Source organism: Camelina sativa, chromosome 5, assembly GCF_030686135.1.
Source record: "Camelina sativa cultivar CO46 ecotype springtype chromosome 5, ASM3068613v1".
Taxonomy (NCBI): domain Eukaryota; kingdom Viridiplantae; phylum Streptophyta; class Magnoliopsida; order Brassicales; family Brassicaceae; genus Camelina; species Camelina sativa.
In genome coordinates, this window is record NC_141884.1 from 25,686,373 (window position 1) to 25,702,906 (window position 16,534).

The window sequence follows — 16,534 nt, forward strand, 5'->3', positions numbered from 1 at the left end:
GCTCCATCTGTTGCTGAAACTGAGTAGACATTGTCTTGTTTGCTTTGGCTATTTGCTTAGACATGGCTTGGTTCAAAGCTTCCATAGCTTCTGGAGAAAGCTCCATTGTACCTGCAAATTAAAGAAGGAACTCGAAGTAAAATGTTCCTTGAATGAGAGAAACGAAAATAAACTCTAAGACTCGAATTTTAAAAAAAAAAAAAAAACAAGTGGCACACGACTAAAGACCTAATGTCGAGCAACTACAAGAAAAATCGATCAATACGACACCCTATAACAACAAACTTCGAAATAATTAGACCCTACTGCAATCAAATTTCGAAAATAACACAGAAACTAACTCCTAACTCACAGAACTCGATCTAAACACCAAAGATCAACTAAACAAACCCTAAAACTAAACAAACGAAAGAAATAAAAATAACACAAACGAGATTTAGGGTTTAGAATCGCTTAGCCTTTGGCACAGAGTTGGCTCTGATACCACATAATACGATCTCCCTAGGATAGAACTCCGATGAAAGGCTGAAGACAAGTGACTAGTGATGAGATTCGATGGTGATGGTGCTTGAACGATAATGTGGGTGGATATGGTGGTGATCGAGAGATAAAAGCTGAAACAACCCTTCCCGTTTTTTTTTTTTTTTTAATACCTTAATTTACTAGTGGTCCCATACCCACTAACATCCTATCAACAATCAACAACCGCGGATAATCAAATAGCAACTTCCATTAAACCAATAAAATTCCAACAATCCAAAACAATAACCAATACCATAATCCAATAAAGAAATAGCCAACAACTAACATCCTACAATGTTCCGTTGACTTAATCTAGCAACCTAACAATAGCTAGACCGCAATCAATCAAGCCTCTAGAACATCCCTTCCTCATCGCCTTGATTCCACGATCACACTTTGCCTTACCTGCACCACAAACACATATTGCAATGCATGAGTATTTTATAAACACTCAGTAAGGCAAGCCTCCCATCTACTGGGCTATACACACAAGCAATAGAGTAAACAATAACCACACACCACAATCAACACACAACGATTAACGAACCAGGACTCAGCATCGACCGATGCCAACATGCATCGACCGATGCCAACTGAGGAAGCATCGATCGACGCAGAAGCTGCATCGACCGATGCAAGTGCAACTTGCATCGACCAATACCCAGTCTGCATCGACCGACGCATGCTCGACGCAACACGAAAACCCTAAAGTTTATCGCGCCGTCCTCGCACTTGCATCGACCGACGCAAGCAATGCATCGATCGACGCAACGTCGAGCACCGTGATTTCCCCGAAGCTTCTCGCCGGATCTCGTTCCTACAACCACAGAAACTCATTCCCAAGCCACAAGAAAGCTTCCTAACGTCCTTAACTACGATCTAGTACATCTAACAACACCAAACAGGCAAGTTAAAAGGTTCCTCTAGCTTAGATAAGCCATGGTCATGCACTTACCTTTGCCAAGACGAAACTGAACAATAAACAAGCAAGAACAAGCCTCTAGGATGCTCCTACAACGATCCCAGCTACAGATCTCTACAGGAACCCACCAAAACTCCAAGAAATCTCCAGAAACTCTCAAGAACTTTTCCTCTCTTTCGTTTTCTCTCAAAAACGGCCAAACAACACGAATGGAACAAAAATTCGACTTAAGGGTTTTTCCCTAACCCAAAACGTAGCGTTTTACTTAAGTCAAAAACGCACAGGAACAACCTTGCATCGACCGATGCACAACTTGCATCGACCGATGCAGAACCTAAACCGGGATTTTGGTTCACGGATGTTACAATTCTCCCCCACCAATAAGGATTCGTCCCCGAATCCCGCAATACCGTCCATCCTCCAAGGACCTCCGTGCCACCGTCAACATGGCCCGCACGTCCCTAGACCGGACCAACACCGTCAGCCAAGGTTTCCCGTGCCACTGTCGCAACAGCCCGCACACCTCCGACTGACCCTCGAGGTCTCCCTCTAGCCAATATACTCGCATCATAATACTATTTGCTCACAACTCAGTGCTTCCCCCGTTCGTGGTTGCAACCAACGAATCATGCCGGCTCGCTATCAGGCCAACCGCCTTTAGCTACGGCATCCAGGAAGTCACTCACACACACTCCCCCCGCTCTCGGGTCGCAACCCTCGAGACATACCGGCTCACTGCCGAGCCTCGGCTCACAGCTACGGTATCTAGGGAGCCCCACATATCCCGCTATTGGGTCGTCACCCTCAAGCGCGCTCTCGGATCGTCATCCGAAGCAACATACCACTCCCACTCTCTGGCCACAAAGTCCATCGAGCTATCGGTATTACGTGAGTTGGGCCCACACGGCCTTGAGCAAAACAAATACTGATGCCAACGAGTATCTCCCGACTAGATCTACCTCATCCTTTCCACAAAACTTTCCTTTCTATAAAACTTTCTAATTCTGGAAACTTTCCTTTTGTGGAAACTTTCTATTTATGGAAACTTCCAAAAATAGAACCCGAACTATTTTTCTTTTCCCATGACAATAACAGTCAAACACAAAGAAGAAAAAAAAAATACTCATCTTATTAATCTCAAAAATGTCATAATCGTTACAATCTCAACGAAAATACATCAGAAAAAGCCAAAAATACAACAACCGGAGCCAACAACCCGCATCCCGAGCACCACCTCATCTTGATACTTAGTCGCACAACCAACCACCCCTAAGCGACCAAAAATCAAGAGAGATGGGCTGGAATACTCCGTACCCGCTCCAGCCACGGACTACAACTCGGACCCGGCTAGACAACTCAAGTCGCGGTCTGCTTCTCAAACCACTTCTTAAACCTTGCCTTCATCCTCGCCTCGGGCTCCCAAGTCTGCTCCTCTACTCCGTCACAGTCCCACAGGACTCTCATCAAAGGAATCTTCTTCTTCCGAAGTTCCTTGACTCTCCTCTCGAGCACCCTCAATGGTCTCGCCTCTAAAGTCATGTTAGGCTGAAGATCCTCAGGAATCTTAGCCAACAACTGATCACCCTCGTGAAGACACTTCCTCAGCATCGACACATGAAATACCTTGTGGAACGCACGCATAACCTCAGGCAACTCCAGCCTATATGCCACTGGTCCCACCCGCTCAACCACTCTGAACGGACCCATGTACCTCGGATTCAACTTAGTCTCTGTCAATGACCTGTTCGGACCCCGCAACATAGCCATCTTGAGGTACACTCTGTCACCAACCTGAAACTCAAGATCCTTTCTCCTCCTATCAGCATAGCTCTTCTGCCGATCCTGAGCCTCCTTCATGTTCAGTCTCAAAACCCGAATCTTCTCCGAGGTCTCCTGAACAAAATCTGCACCAAAAATGCTCCTCTCCCCCACCTGAGTCCAACACAAAGGTGTACGACACGGCCTCCCATATAAAGCCTCATAAGGAGCCATCCCAATACTAGCCTGGTAACTGTTGTTATAAGCAAACTCCACCAAGCTCAAATGATCTGCCCAATGACCACCCCAATCCAGCACACACATCCTCAATAAATCCTCCAAAATCTGGATCGTCCTCTCGACTGACCGTCCGTCTGAGGATGATAGGCTGCACTCATATGCACCTTCGTGCCCATCTCCGCCTGAAATGCCCTCCAGAACACCGAAGTGAACTTGGAATCTCTATCAGACACAATACTAGCAGGCACACCATGCAATCTGACTATCTCCCTCACATACTTCTTGGCCAAAACCGCTGCTCCATCAGTTTTCTTGATGGCCAGAAAATGCGCGGACTTAGTCAAACGGTCCACAATGACCCAAATAGCATCAAACGTCCTCGACACAGGCAAACCTACCACGAAGTCCATCGTGATCAAATCCCACTTCCACTCAGGAATGGGAAAACTCTGCAGTAATCCTCCAGGAACCTGATGCTCTGCCTTCACCAGTTGGCAAGTATCACACTTCGCCACCCAGTCAGCTACGTCCTTCTTCATCCCGACCCAGTGATAATACCGCTTGAGGTCACGGTACATCTTGGTCACCCCTGGATGAATAGAGAACTTGCTCGAATGAGCCTCTCTCAGTATCTCCTGCCTCAAATCCTCACCCTTGGGCACCAAGATCCGACCATGCACAAGGATAGTACCATTAGCAGAAACCTGATACTCTGCACCCGCAGCCTTAGAGGCATTCATCAGCCCCTCATCGCTCTCCTGAGCTAACCTCACTCTGCTCAACAAATCTGCTCTATCAGCTGCCTCCAAACCCAGAGGTTCCTGTGAGATAGCACACAAACTCAATGCACTAATCTCACCTACCAATGCCTCCATATCCTGCTCCTGAGCCGAAGCCACCCGCTTCCGACTCAAGGCATCTGCAACCAAATTAGCTTTACCAGGATGGTAAGCTATATCCAGATCATAATCCGCTACCAACTCCATCCAACGCCTCTGCCTCAAATTCAGCTCAGGCTGAGTAAAAATGTACTTCAGATTCTTGTGATCTGTAAATACCTGCACCTTCCCACCATACAGATAGGATCTCCAAATCTTAAGAGCAAAGATCACTGCTGCCATCTCCAAATCATGAGTAGGGTAATTAGCTTCATGCTTCCGCAACTGCCGCGAAGCATAGGCTATAACCTTCCCCTGCTGCATAAGTACACAACCCAACCCCACTCTAGAAGCGTCTGTATACACAACATAAGGCTCGTCCTGCTCAGGCAATGCTAACACCGGCGTGGTAGTCAACATCTGCTTGAGACTTGCAAAACTTGCCTCACACTCTGGTGACCACACAAACGGGACATCCTTCCCTGTAAGCTTAGTCATCGGCTGAGCCATACTCGCAAAACCCCGAACAAACCTCCTGTAGTAACCTGCTAACCCCAGGAAACTCCGAATCTCAGTGGCACTCTACGGCCTCGGCCACTCCCTGATGGACTGAATCTTCTCTGGATCCACTGAAACTCCCTCTGCAGAAACAATGTGTCCTAAGAACCCCATCTCATGCTGCCAGAAACTGCACTTACTCAGCTTAGCAAACAACTTCTGCTCCCGCAGCTTCTCCAACACTGCTCTCAAATGTACTGCATGCTCCTCAGGACTCTTAGAATATACCAGGATGTCGTCGATGAAAATGATGACTGACACGTCCAGAAACTCCTGGAACACGCTGTTCATCAATCTCATAAACACAGCTGGCGCATTTGTCAACCCAAACGGCATCACCACAAACTCGTAGTGCCCATATCTCTTCCTGAAGGCTGTCTTCCTCACATCTGCCTCATGAATAGGAATCTGATGATAACCTGAAGCCAAGTCGATCTTGGAGAACCAAGTAGCACCCCTCAACTGATCCAACAACTCATCAATCCTCGGGAGAGGGTACTTGTTCTTCACAGTAACTCGGTTCAAACCCCGATAGTCAATACACAACCGAAAACTCCCATCCTTCTTCTTAACAAACAACACCGGAGCTCCCCACGGTGAACAACTAGGACGGATAAAACCCTTGCCCAACAAATCCTCCAGCTGCTTCTTCAGCTCTGCCATCTCTGCTGGAGCCATCCTGTAAGGAGCCTTGGATAACGGCATCGTTCCCGGTTCCAGCTCAATAGTAAAAGGATACGACCGAGATGGTGGTAATCCCTGCAATGACTGGAACACATCCTCAAAGTCCTCCACAATCGGAATACCGCTAACCGTAGACTTCCCCACTGACTCTGGCATAGATATGGTAACCAGATAGGCCTCACGCCCCTTCTCGATCATCTTCCCTGCCTGAACGGCTGAGATCACGAGACTCCCTGAAGTCGGTTTAATACCCTGAAAAACCAACTTCCCTCCTGGACGCTCAAACTCCACTCTACCCCGATAGCAATCCAAATGCACCTTATACCGATGCAACCAATCCATACCCAGAATAACATCATACAACTCCACTGGACTGATAAGCAAATCCGCTGGCCACGACTCTCCTGCGATCTGAATATCAACTCCTCCAGCTCGTCCAATAACCCTCAGAAACTTGCCTCCAGCAACTCTGACAACTCCTGAACGCTCTCCAGAATCCCCTCTGATCCCCGCACTCTCGGCACACCCCAGAGTAATGAAGCTATGAGAAGCTCCAGAATCAAACATAACATGGGACTTAAACCCGCCCACCAACAAGGTCCCTACACAAACCTCATGTGTTGAGAACCTAACACTTGACCACAAACAAAAACAAATATAATCTGAACTTTTGAATTGACTAAGTTCGAATCTCAAAAGTTATACCTGTGATCGCTCCTGCACTAGTGCAACCGGGCTCCTGAGTCGAGTACACCTGAGACGTCGGCTCAATCCAACCCACCGGCTGCACACCGTGCTGCACAACCTGCTGCACCCCTGGCTGAGCTCCAGCCTGCAACACTGCTACTGCTCTCTGCTGCAACTTGGGACAACGAGGCTTGATGTGCCCCGTCTCTCTGCAGTAGTAACACACTCGAGTATCTATCCACGGCTCCGTCACCGCCCGCTGCTCTGTCACTGGCCGCTGCTCACCTCTCTGTGGACAGCTAGTCACCTTGTGGTCCCTGCTACCACACCCAAAGCATCTCGCACCACCGTGCCTCGACTTCTGCATAACATCAAACTTCCGTTTCTGCCCTTGCGCAGGCTTGCCGCCCTTGCTAGGAACAGAAAACGGCTGAGACTGCTGTGGCTGCACTGAAGGACTGACCACAACAACCTGTGCCCTCAAGTCATCCTCTATCCCAGCTGCAACCTCAACCAACTCCGCTCTCGTAGCATAACTCCTCACTCTGCACCGAGTCCTCAAATCATCCCGCAGAGCCAACAAAAACCTCCGCACCTGAGCCGACTCTGGCTCCCAAGCCCTGCCTGCATACCCCACAAGCCGACTGAAATCTGCACTGTACGGTCTCCCTGAGTCAACCCCAAGAACCGTGCCTCCATGCGATCAAGAGCCTCCTGAGGAAAATACTTGGAGTTAAACTCCCCCACAAAATCTCCCCAAGACATACCCCGCTGCACCCTCCGTGCTGTCACCGACCTCCACCACACACGTGCATCTCTTGACAAGTAAAACACTGCCAGATCCACCCTGTACCGGTCGGGACACCTAAGCGAAAGGAAAATATCCTCCATCCGCTACACTCGGATCGGTACTTCCTGAGAAATACCCTGCTCCCACATACCGCAGCTGCTCCATCATCCGCACATACTGAGCATCCACTGCCTCGGCCCCCGGCTGCACACCTGCCTGCAAACCCGCCGCAGGCTGCACCTCTGGAACCTCCCCACCAACCCCTGGCGGCACTACTGGAACCTGCCCACCAACCACTGGCGGCACCACTGGACCCTGACCACCACCCACTGGCGGCACTACTGCTGGAAGTCGCTTCTCAAACTTGTTACTGAGCTGCTCCATCTGTTGCTGAAACTGAGTAGACATTGTCTTGTTTGCTTCGGCTATTTGCTTAGACATGGCTTGGTTCAAAGCTTCCATAGCTTCTGGAGAAAGCTCCATTGTACCTGCAAATTAAAGAAGGAACTCGAAGTAAAATGTTCCTTGAATGAGAGAATCGAAAATAAACTCTAAGACTCGAATTTTTTTTTTTTAAAAAAAACAAGTGGCACACGACTAAAGACCTAATGTCGAGCAACACTACAAGAAAAATCGATCAATACCACACCCTATAACAACAAACTTCGAAATAATTAGACCCTACTGCAATCAAATTTCGAAAACAACACAGAAACTAACTCCTAACTCACAGAACTCGATCTAAACACCAAAGATCAACTAAACACACCCTAAAACTAAACAAACGAAAGAAATAAAAATAACACAAACGAGATTTAGGGTTTAGAATCGCTTAGCCTTTGGCACAGAGTTGGCTCTGATACCACATAATACGATCTCCCTAGGATAGAACTCCGATGAAAGGCTGAAGACAAGTGACTAGTGATGAGATTCGATGGTGATGGTGCTTGAACGATAATGTGGGTGGATATGGTGGTGATCGAGTGATAAAAGCTGAAACAACCCTTCCCGTTTTTTTTTTTTTTAATACCTTAATTTACTAGTGGTCCCATACCCACTAACATCCTATCAACAATCAACAATCGCGGATAATCAAATAGCAACTTCCATTAAACCAATAAAATTCCAACAATCCAAAACAATAACCAATACCATAATCCAATAAAGAAATAGCCAACAACTAACATCCTACAATGTTCCGTTGACTAAATCTAGCAACCTAACAATAGCTAGACCGCAATCAATCAAGCCTCTAGAACATCCCTTCCTCATCGCCTTGATTCCACGATCACACTTTGCCTTTACCTGCACCACAAACACATATTGCAATGCATGAGTATTTTATAAACACTCAGTAAGGCAATCCTCCCATCTACTGGGCTATACACACAAGCAAAAGAGTAACCAATAACCACACACCACAATCAACACACAACGATTAACGAACCAGGACTCAGCATCGACCGATGCCAACATGCATCGACCGATGCCAACTGAGGAAGCATCGATCGACACAGAAGCTGCATCGACCGATGCAAGTGCAACTTGCATCGACCAATACCCAGTCTGCATCGACCGACGCATGCTCGACGCAACACGAAAACCCTAAAGTTTATCGCGCCGTCCTCGCACTTGCATCGACCGATGCAAGCAATGCATCGATCGACGCAACGTCGAGCACCGTGATTTCCCGGAAGCTTCTCGCCGGATCTCGTTCCTACAACCACAGAAATTCATTCCCAAGCCACAAGAAAGCTTCCTAACGTCCTTAACTACGATCTAACACATCTAACAACACCAAACAGGCAAGTTAAAGGTTCCTCTAGCTTAGATAAGCCATGGTCATGCACTTACCTGTGCCAAGACGAAACTGAACAATAAACAAGCAAGAACAAGCCTCTAGGAAGCTCCTACAACGATCCCAGCTACAAATCTCTACAGGAACCCACCAAAACTCCAAGAAATCTCCAGAAACTCTCAAGAACTTTTCCTCTCTTTCGTTTTCTCTCAAAAACGGCCAAACAACACGAATGGAACAAAAAGTCGACTTAAGGGTTTTTCCCTAACCCAAAACGCAGCGTTTTACTTAAGTAAAAAACGCACAGGAACAACCTTGCATCGACCGATGCACAACTTGCATCGACCAATGCAGAACCTAAACCGGGATTTTGGTTCACGGATGTTACAAAAGCAATGATGAGATGGTGAGGATTGTTTTGATGGTTATATGGTTTGAAACAAAAGTGAAGAGTTTATGAATCACAAAGTGTATAGAAACTCAGAAATCAAGAACGCATTCAAAAATTCAAATTGAGATAAAAAGTTTAACAATACTTGTTCAACATACTTCTTAGCTAAAGAACAAAGAGGCGTAGCTTTGGGGTTTTATAATTAACCCTAGGGCTCGACACTCCAAACAACAGGAAGTTCAAAATAAAACAACAAGACGTTTAAAGGAAATAAGAAAACAGCGAAACGTCTAGGTGACCTGTAGTAGTACAGAAGTCACCTGTATTAGTACAGAAGTACATTATTCCCCATTGGTAATGACTTCTAGATAACTCGACGTAGTGATCCATTTGGCTCATTAAAAACCATACTGAGAAAACCCATTGGGACAAAACTCAGCTATGGGAAAAAGAGTACAAACTTCACACCTAAGTTACCTAGTTATCATTACCGGGTGAAGTCTTCAAGGTGGATATGTTGAAGACTTGGATCCTCGGTAGACTGAATGACCCGTCAACTATGAGTGAATGAGCTTCCTTGGCCATCTCCTTAGCTCTTGAACGAGTGATCCTTCCCACCATCTCCGGTTTCTCTTCAGCCTCTGGCTCCGTGCTTGCCACGATCATATCAAGTGCCCACATCTCCTCGATCTAATTTGCGGTCTCAAATAAATCTACCCTCGTGACATGTAGTTCCTCCCTCTGCAATGTACCCTCAATTCCTCACGAAGCACCCTCATGGACCGCCACACCTCAGACTCCTGAGACTTCATCTCCTGACCCGTACACCAAGAGCCGACTGAATTCCGTATCCAAAAAATGACCCAACCAAAACACTACGTCAGCTGAAAGAACCACACCTCCATCTGATTCAGTGCCTCCCGAGGAATATACTTGCGGTTGAAATCCTCCATGAAGTCACTCCAAGTTATCTCCCTCTGCACTCTCCTCGCAGCCATCGACCTCTACCACACATGAGATCCATCTTCTAGGTAGTGAACTCCAAGGTTAACCCAGTACTCATCCGGAAACCTGAGGGACTGAAAGTTGCAATCCATCCACATCCTCCATGCATCAGCCACAGTAGACTCGATACCATAGAATGCAATCATACCGATCTTATGCATTTGTTCCAATATACAGATGTAATGAAACAGATCTCCATCGGCTGCTTGTTCCTCGCCACCAAAGGCGGCACAACCGGAGCCCGCACTGGAACATCTTCCAGAAATTGCTCCGTGAGATGCGTCTATAAGCCCGCAATGCGGTCATCTCAACCAGGGGCTCCACCTGCTGCGACCCCGCACTTGGAAGCCTATCACCACGGGCCAACCCGGCACCAACACCGCCCACACTGGCTCAAACTTCCCATCGACACCTCCACCGCCCAAACCCTCTGGTCCCTCCTGAAATGCATGCGACTCATCGACACCCTTAACCGTCACACTCTGATCCACATTTTTAGTGGCCAAAGGGTCTAGACCCCGTCCACGACCACGATGACGACCGCATCCCGCTTCAACAGCTCCTCTAACCATTTGCACTACCAAGAGCATACTAAGCAAAAAAATCCAGACCACACATAGAAACATACAACATACCATGGAACCTCATTGAAGGCTCGTCACATAATCAATCATAGCATGCAACCCACAACATCAACAACGCAAAGCACAATGAACCCAAACAGAAATGACCGACTCATTTTTTTTATAGAAAAATTAACTAGTGATCCCGTAATCACTATCAACCTAACAACAACCAATACAAACAACGAAAATACCATAAATTATCCAACAATAATCCAATAAACAAATAAACCAATTGTCAATAATCAACATAAAGATTAAACAATAACAACTCAAATAACCATCAATGTCATGAAGCAAATAAACAGCAACCTAATGTCATTCTAATGACCTGACTTTAGCAATCTAACAGAAATCAGACATCAATCAAACGAGCTACTAGAACATCCTCCTCTTCATCGCCTTGATTTCAAGATCACACTTTGCCTTTACCTGCACAACAACACAAAAGAGATGCATAAATATTTCCAAAAAAATTTACTGAGGCAATCCTCTCATCTACTTGGCTATAAACACAAGCGATAAGACAAACACAAACAATGCACAAAATAATTAAACCAGAAAATGTTGAACCACTAGTGTCGACCAACACCCTCGTTGCCACCCTCGACACTGAACTTTGAGGTCAACCGACACCCTCCTCGATACTCGCACACGTCACCGCCAAAACCCTAGCTGGTGTCGACCGACATCCTCGTAGCTCATCTCGAAGCCGCCACCTGGTATAGACCGACACCCTCTTGGTGTCGATCGACACCAACGCACTGGGCACTTTCAGTCAATCTCTCCTCGATGAAACTCGGGCCCCAATCGCTACCAACTCGTCCATAATGCCAACTCCGACCTCAACAGGCCACAAACACCACAACAAACACATACAAGCAAACACCCAATAAATCAATAAAAAAAAACACACATCTAATCACTTAAACAAGAGCATCAAGATCCAAGCCTTCCAGCAACCTCCAAATGTCACCAACGCTCATATCTCATTTCCAATGCTCAGAACATACGAAAACAGGCACAAAATCCATCTCTGGAATAAAAACGGCTAACCAGTAACCTCTAGGCATCGAGCTCCCTTTTATATCCGAGCCCTAGGTTTTGTCCATTTAACGAATCCAAACAAGAGAAATCAAAAGTAAGCCCGAATTTCTAGAAATCCATTATTTTTGGAATACCTACATTACTCTTATGGTTTGGTGAAAAATATCACAATAATTATCATATATGCCGATCTATTTTAAGGTGAATAGAAAAAATAATTATTAATCACAAATAAGTGCATTTTGGTGACATAGGTGGCCAAATCAAATCTTTTAAACCTCTGCGCAAACCAGAGTGTCACAGTCTTCATTTTTATAAGCATTTCTTTTTATAATAGAAGGTAACACATGCTTATATATTGAAAATAAAGGATCTTTTAAAAAAAAGTTTTGTCCATTAAAAAAGATCATTTACATATTGATAATAAATGATCTTTATTTAAAAAAGTTTATCCTTAAAAAAGTATCATTTATATATTGAAAATAAAGGATGTAAAGAAAGTATAAATGAACAATTTTTTTCAAAAAAGATCAGTTATTTTCAATTTCCCCAAAATAACTATTTACTACACATTTATTACAATTTAAAGTAAATCTTTTGATCAAAGATTTTACTTTTAGATAATTAACATATTTACAATTAGTCATCAAAATGTTAATTAGACAATGACCAATAGTGAATCATTAAGATGTAAACATGTCAATATTTTGATGACTAATGGCTTATGTACATATCTATCAATTTGCCAGCACATTTTTTTTACCAATGGATTAGTACAAACCTGTGTATATATATAGAGAAGCATGCATTACTCATCCATAAATTGAAAGAAATATGCTTCCAAAGATGAAACTAGTGGTTCTCATATCGTTTTTGCTCCTTCCATTGTGTACTTCAAGTAATTTGAAAATATTTTAAATCATCAAATTAGATAATTTTACATTTTTAATATCAAAGGTCTAGTTTGATTTTTACCGATATTATACATATTATGTAATACTATTGTTTTTATTGAATTCACGTTTTCTTTTCAGAGTTTGGTGATAGCTATGGAGATGGATTTCCTCACACAGTCCAATATTCAGTAAATATGGTAATTAATATAAAATAACCAAAATGCATATTTTTCAAAGATTTTTTTTCTCTCATTAGTAATCAATATTTTCATTCATTTCAAAATAGATTTGCATATGATAATTATTGTGAAACTTTTCACCAAACCAAAAAAGTAACGTAGGTTGAAGAAAGTATCCCAGAAATGATAGATTATCCAAAAAGAGGTGTAAATCCAAATAATGATCAGAAAAGAAATGGTTGGGGTCGTCCTGTGCGACCACCGCCATCGCCTATGAACTCTAAAAACCATAAAGTGCAACAACCGCCACCGCAGATGAATTCTAAGAATCATCATGTGCAACCATCGCCACCGAAAATGAACTTTAAGAATGATCAAACAATAAACGGTTGGGGTCGTCCTGTGCGACCTTCGCCACCGCAAATGGATTAAAAAATCATGATAAGAAAGCATATATTTAAAAGTATGATAACTATATGATATGTGTAACTGTCAAACTAATCAAATTAAGTAAATAAAATGGTATAATAAACTTGGTCAAAATTTCGGTCATTGTTTGAATCATTTTTTTTTGATAAAAATTTGTCTTAATACTTGATTTTTATTTTATTTTTAATTATCAAGATAATAAATTTATTGACTCAAAAAAATATAAATAGTTTACACTTTTAAAATTTTTCAAAATATTATAAACACTTAAACTTAAAAATAAAAAAATTATAAACATTTATAGGGTATGAATGGTGATGGCAGTCAGGGTGGGCAAATCCGTCAGCGAATTAGTCCGCTCTATTTTTAGGACGGACAATAAACCGTCAAAGACAAACTCTATTCTTTAGACCAGACCACTACAAATATACTTGATGAATCATAAATGAAAAGCGGTTTAATCTGCAGATAAATTTGTCCGTCTCGACCATCGTAACCATTCAACCCATAATTTATAAGAAGTTTAAGTATTATTTAATTTTAATTTTTAAAATTTAAACTCTATAAAACATTTAAGATAATAATAATATTTAAAATTTTATGAAGTTTCAAATATTATAACATTTAAACTTTATAAGAAGTTAAGATATTATAAACATTTCAATTTTTAAAAAAGTTACACAATATTAATAATTTATTTAGTCTTTTATGAAGTTTCAAATATTAAAAATATTTCAACTTTATAATAATTCTAATATTATAAGTATCTTTACTTTATAAGAAACAAAAATCTTATAATATGTTATATTGAATGGTTACAATCTTAATAAATATCATACTAACTCAATCTAATCCTTATAATATTAAATAATAAATAATAAAAATTAAGATGATATTGATAAAGAAAAAGTTTGTCATGTGGCGTAGCGCGGTTAAAATACTATGAGACAGAGTTATATGGCAGGATGGGTTTGGGTCGATATTAATATATATTTGAAGTATCATTAATTCGGTTCTGCAGATGTATAAAACAAATTTCATTATTTTGTTATCAATATTGATATTAGAGTAATAGACATTTCTAATTAAGTTGACTAAATTAATCTTATGTAAAAAATAATTGTTCTGTGGTATCCCATGGGTTAAATCATAAAATTAACAATCAAATTATAATTATATAATTTTAAATATTAAACAAACAAATACAACTTAAAATTTTAAAAGTTTAGTTACAAATAACTTGTTCGGGGATGTACTGCGGGTCAAAATCTAGTAACATAAAAAAATTATGATACAAAATATGTAGGTTAGTGATTTGTGTTAGTATCATTGTTATATCCAAGAGAGAAATTCACAAACTTTAAACAAAATTTCTCTAAAATTATAAGATTAGATTATACGTATAGGTGAATATAGAGTTACATATCTTACCAAACAATCTGCATCACTAACCATACATGTAAAATACTAAATGCAAACCATTACATTTCTTCCATCTATTTGTTTTATTTTCTATTTCTCAAAAAAAAAATAAAAATAAAGTGTCCACCTGAACAACCAGATAACAAAAAACCAAAATTTCAAGATTTTATTTTTCAATAACAAAATTAAGGGCAAAAATTATTTCTTTCCCTCTTTTCTCTCCCAGGCACAAACATCGAGACAACCCTACCTGTTCAAGTCTCCGGCATCAGCGAAGCCCCGACTCACCGACGTCGAGAGATTTCTCATGTTGCTCCTCTCTGCTCAACGTCCTCTCCTTTTAGTTGCTCTTTCTTTGTTATATTTCTCAACCTAATATATCAATTCCAAATCAGGGCAAATCATCAATCCATGGGTGGAGCAGGCTTCCAACGAACCTCTCCGTCCTATTTATGTACAATTCGCGGATCTGAAGTGTACTATTCTACTCAGATTACGGTTTGGAATTTCGCATTCACCTTGGCATCAATGTTGACGGTGCACAACAAGAAAGTTTTCAGGGCCACAGTTTTCTTGTTTATTTGGACCTTCGCTTCAGCCTCACTCCATCATCAGAGCTCAACGCGGTGAATCTGTTTCTTTCAGAGATGTATGTTACATCGTAAATCTCGTTAAGTCCTCCATCCAGCCGCCGCACACTGAGCTTCCTGTGGCTACCAAGAGGAAACACAAAATTTTCCTTGGTGGACCTAATTTATGAAGTCAGCCCAATAACAATTTTTCACTCTCAGCCCATTTTGTGAAAACCAGGTTCGCTCACTTTGCTTCTCTGCCAAGAACTAGCTTGTATCTAGGTCTAGATCGTGATTATGATCTCTTAGGACAAAGACTCCTTTCAAAAAATAAACCGATTCGACTGCTAGGTTAGCTCAACCAGATAATTAGACCATTGGTATATGCTCTTTTTGTGATAATCACCTCTGCTCCCATGGTTCTGAACTTCCATTGCCATCAGCTTGACTACGATTATGGTAGACCCTTAGCCAATAGTCACCCTTTGTCAGTACTAGCTTGCGACTTCAGCCACCATCCAAGGACCATCAATCCTATCTGCATTGTTTTCCCTACATCACTAAATTTTAGAGGGATCCAAATAATTGTTTTTTTCTTAAAGGGATACAAATGTAAAATTTAGAGGATTAAAATGAATTTTTTTTAAATGAGTGTAAAAATGTAATTTTTGGAAGGTCAAATTAGAAGTGTAGTCTAAAATGAGGTAAAAATACAAAATTTGTAAGGGTCAAAATCAAAATGCAAAATTTGTAGAGGTCAAATTACAAAATTTAGAGGGGCATATTATAATTATAACAAAAATACACCAAAAAAACAAAAATTTAGTGAGGTCAACTGACCCCCATACTACCTTACTACATCTGCCCCTGCTAGAAACCATTACCAATCAACTGCCGGTTAAACTGAACTACAATTTGTATGTGTTCCGCCGACTACAAACTTTATGTGGAAGCCTTAATCTCCATAGCCATGGCTCTTATGCGAGAGAGGCTCCACTTGTTATCGTTGGCGCATCCTCCCACTAGCTTTTTTGGTGAGTTTATTTGCTCCTAACCACATGAAGTTTCAGGCTATGGTATTTGCACTACCTCAAGTAGCTTTGCTCGCACCGGCAAGATGCTTAGCCATGCCT

The 16,534-nt window shown here is 42.2% G+C and overlaps 1 protein-coding gene across 1 annotated transcript; it reads left to right on the forward strand.

Annotated features, from left to right (window-relative positions):
* Positions 1-12,649: 12,649 nt before the first annotated feature.
* LOC104787361 (uncharacterized) lies at positions 12,650-13,521 on the forward strand. The gene is made up of 3 exons (XM_010512936.3): positions 12,650-12,801; positions 12,938-12,996; positions 13,141-13,521. Exons 1-3 carry the CDS (start codon positions 12,738-12,740, stop codon positions 13,408-13,410), a joined length of 393 nt encoding a protein of 130 aa, XP_010511238.1. The 5' UTR covers positions 12,650-12,737; the 3' UTR covers positions 13,411-13,521.
* Positions 13,522-16,534: the final 3,013 nt, after the last annotated feature.